This window comes from Nanorana parkeri, unplaced genomic scaffold (assembly GCF_000935625.1).
Source record: "Nanorana parkeri isolate BGI_ZX_2015 unplaced genomic scaffold, ASM93562v1 scaffold10, whole genome shotgun sequence".
In the NCBI taxonomy this organism is placed as follows: domain Eukaryota; kingdom Metazoa; phylum Chordata; class Amphibia; order Anura; family Dicroglossidae; genus Nanorana; species Nanorana parkeri.
Genome location: NW_017306278.1, coordinates 4,281,503 through 4,285,378, shown reverse-complemented (window position 1 = coordinate 4,285,378; position 3,876 = coordinate 4,281,503). Strand labels below are relative to the sequence as shown.

The window sequence follows — 3,876 nt, the reverse complement described above, 5'->3', positions numbered from 1 at the left end:
CCCTCCTCCACCCCACAGTCAGGTGCCCCATGCTCCCTCCTCCACCCCACAGTCAGGTGCCCCATGCTCCCTCCTCCACCCCACAGTCAGGTGCCCCATGCTCCCTTCGCCTCCCTACAGTCAGGTGCCCCATGCTCTCTCCGCCACCCTACAGTCAGGTGCCCCCTCAGTCACATGGCGTTTGTCATGTATTCTGCCCTCCCCCCTAGGGTGCAGTGCGCCCCCCATTTCTCAGGTGTTCCCCATCTCCCTTAGGTGATCCACCCCTTCCTGACCATTATCAGGTGACCCCCCACTCCCTTCTTCTCTCTCATTAGTCGTCTCCCCACCCATCTTCCTCTGTCAGTTGCCACCTCTTCTCTCCTCCCTCTGTCAGGTGTCACCTCACCTGCTGTTGGATCTTCCCGTCCTCTGTCACCACCCAGTGTGTTGTGGCCCCGGAGGGACACGCTTGGCAGAGCAGGGAGAGCACACCGAGCAGGCAGGCCCCCATCCGAGAAACCCGGGCGGTGCCGGTAGAGGCTCCGGTCCCGGGGGGGCTGTGCGGCCCGCTCCTGCTCTCCGCCATCTTTCCCGCTGACGTCACACGCATGGACGCAGACAGGAAGAGGAAGCCCCGCCGCCATCTTGGTAGAGGCAACACCCGCAGCTTCCAGTAGAGGAGGAGGCGAGATCCTGGGGAAGCTGTACTGTGATTCGCTACAGATATAACTTGTGTGTATACAGGATGGAGGAGCCACGACACCCTGAATTCCAGAATATTCACAGGAAAAGGAATTTTGAATACATATATATTTCTGTTGCTCTATGCAGCATTTGACATAAAACCACATTTTTTTCCATCAGTATTTCGCTGACATTTCATCCTTGGTGAGAGACGCTTGCAGGTTTTACCAAATACCATAAGGCACAGTATTTATTGGAACACCGAGGCGTCCGGTTATAAAGCAGCCGTGTCATTGCAGAGATGTGCCATGTGTTTGCAATGGGAGCATGCGCGATCACGCATCCCCCAGCACAGAGACATGCAATCACAATGACAGCCAATCAGTGAGCCCAAGTTTAAAAAGCCTCCCCTGCGGAAACAAAGCATGAACCCATTCTGTTATTAGACATTTTCAGACTCTCATACGATCTTGATTGACGCTCTCGTTGGACTTTATATATGCGTAGATCTTCAACCCTGGCTTCCCTTGTATGTGAAACATCCTGTTTGTGTTGAGAGCAGCCTCGCTGGAGCCATGGTGCTTTATCACATTCCAACCAATCTCCTGTATATTTAAATCCAGCGCCTTGCTTGTGCTTGTCCCAAACCCAGGACAAGGACCACATGCAGCCCAACATCCCTTCAAGGTTGGATGTGTCCATAGAGCGGTCCCCTTCAAATAGAACTAACGAGAACTGAAGAGGCAACTGCATTCAGCATTACAGAACAAGTCCCGATGAATGGAAGTCCTAACTAGTAGTAATGGACTTCTGTCAAATGGAGGGGTGCCGTCTGGGCCACATAGGGGGTCAACTTTTGGCTGCTGTCCTGCTGACTTGGCACCCCACCCCACCCCTCCATTCAACAAAAGTCAATCACTACTAGCGCGGAGTAGTTATCCCAAATAGCCAGCTTTTAATCAAACCCAATGTAGTCTGCGTCAGAGCGTAGATAGGGTTGACTTTCTATGAGTGTTGTGGCCCAACGGTTGGCTGCTCAGGCCCTCTTATTACATCATATGGGAAGTTAATAGACTCCCCCTTACCCCAGAAGCACTAGATCTCTCCTAAGGGTTCCTAAAGCACAACAGGAGAATACACTCCCCATGATAATGGTTTGGCCAGACAGTTGGCTCTGAGGCCCTCGTATTAAATCCCAGGGGAAGTCAATAGACTCCCCCCTCCCCTGGAAGCACTAGGCATCACCTAAGGGTTCCTAAAGCATAACAGGAGAATACACTCCCCATGATAGTGGTTTGGCCAGACAGTTGGCTCTGAGGCCCTCTTATTTTATCCTGGGGGAAGTTAATAGACTCCCCCCATTCCCTGGGAGCAATAGGTATCTCCCAAGGGTTCCTAAAGTGCAACGGTTTTCAGGAGTCAAAAGGACTTGTCACCAATAGTGGCGAGCATAGGCTTGGGCTAAGTTCACCCGAGCCCCTTCAAAACTGTGACTGCCACCCCCTGCTGGCCTAAGCGGTTGCAGAGAGGCACATTCCCCATCCCAGAGAGATGGAAAATACCCCTGCTGCAAATGATTGGGATGGGTGAGTGACTGCCACAGTTTTGAGCAAACCCAGGCTTATCTCTACAAGTACTGAGAGAGATGCACAGCAGTGACATCAAATCTGAGCCTTGCAGTCAGAGGCAGCAGTGCCTGGGATCTCACACTGCAGCTATGGGACTGTGTGCACAAGAGTGCCTATGAGCCCTCACATACCAGGAAGCGCAGTGCTGTTTTCCTCAAGATAAATTCCAGACAAGAAAAACACAATTATAATTTCTAGATGTTCCCTATGACATAGCAAATCTTCACCTTTTGAGTTCAGGTCCATTGTTTTAAAGTGACACTAAACTCTGGAGTTAAATCTTAGGAATACATTCAAGTATCTGAACTATTAACAACAATGTATCTTATTTGTGTATCACTCGTCTGTAGATCCTCCAATCATCTCTGACACTGTCCTTCCTTCTGAAGAGTGGCTTAGTTCCCCATGGTCCCTGTGTGTTGTAATGTAGTCACCGCTCCAAGCTCGCTCCCGGGATGGACTACAATCTCAATACAAATCAGTAAACTAAACAGGAGATTGTAGTCCATCCCGGGAAAGAGCTCGGAGCGGTGACTACTTTACAACACACACAGGGACCATGGGGAACAAAGGTAGCCACACTTCAGAAGGAAGGACAGTGTCAGAGATGATTGGAGGATCTACAGCTGAGTGATACACAAATAAGATACATTGTTGTTAATAGTTCAGATCAGGGGTGGCAAACACAAGGCCCGCCGGACCTTGTAATGTGGCCCGCACAGCAGCCACCTCATTTTGCCAGGTTGGGATTTCAGCAAGTGAGCGTCACGGCCAGTCTGAGCAGGCATTACATATTCCCCTTACTGTGCCGCTCCGCCTCTCTTTCTGCAGCCATGACGGCTTACAATGCCGCTCTGGTGCCCGCCTCCACCTCCACCCCGCCTCCCCAGTCCTTCCAGCCAGCGATGCCGGCTTTTTTGCATGCCACTGAATGTTCATAGTGGCAGAGATTGCTGGCAGTTTTTTTTCCCCCATCCAGCGGGCTGCGTTCTGTGCCTCTTCTTAATAAACTGTGTGCTGCTATTTTAAAGTTTATCGTAAAAAAAAAAAAAGCAAAGTGTCAGACATCCAGTCAGAAAAGTTAAAGAAAGTTAATGCCTTGTGTTTGCCATATGTGTAATTAACAGTGCCTGGCAATATTTGTATGTTTAAAAAAAATAAAATAAAAAAGTACTGTTCCTAAAAAAGTTTTAATAAAAATTGTACAATAATTGTACATTTGAATATCTGCTTGCTGTTATTCTTCCTAGGCTTCTGTTTTCAAGGCTAGTTATTACTTAAATTATTATTAAAACCAGTAGCAACTGAATGCAGAGGCAACTATTTATGATAATAAAGAGTAGATGCATAGTCCTATACAACCGGCCCTTTGAGGGTAACCATACTGCTGATGCCGCCCCTGATGAATTTGAGTTTGCCACCCCTGGTTCAGATACTTGAATGTATTCCTAAGATTTAATTCCTCAGTCTAGTGTCACTTTAAAGACACACAGGACTTGTTTTCCTGTAAAGCGGCTTACAATCAAGAATTTACACTGACAACACAGTAAGGTAACCACAGGCAAACCAAGAGCATGAGCCC

The 3,876-nt window shown here is 48.7% G+C and overlaps 1 protein-coding gene across 1 annotated transcript in view; it reads right to left on the bottom strand.

Moving 5' to 3' along the window:
* The window catches only part of TTC17 (tetratricopeptide repeat domain 17), a 62,473-nt gene extending 61,892 nt beyond the window's left edge, over positions 1-581 (bottom strand). The window contains exon 1 of the mRNA XM_018555495.1: positions 389-581. Within this exon, the coding sequence (XP_018410997.1) occupies positions 389-568 (180 nt within the window). The 5' untranslated portion in view covers positions 569-581. The remainder of the gene's footprint in view (positions 1-388) is intronic.
* Between the last annotated feature and the right edge of the window lie 3,295 nt (positions 582-3,876).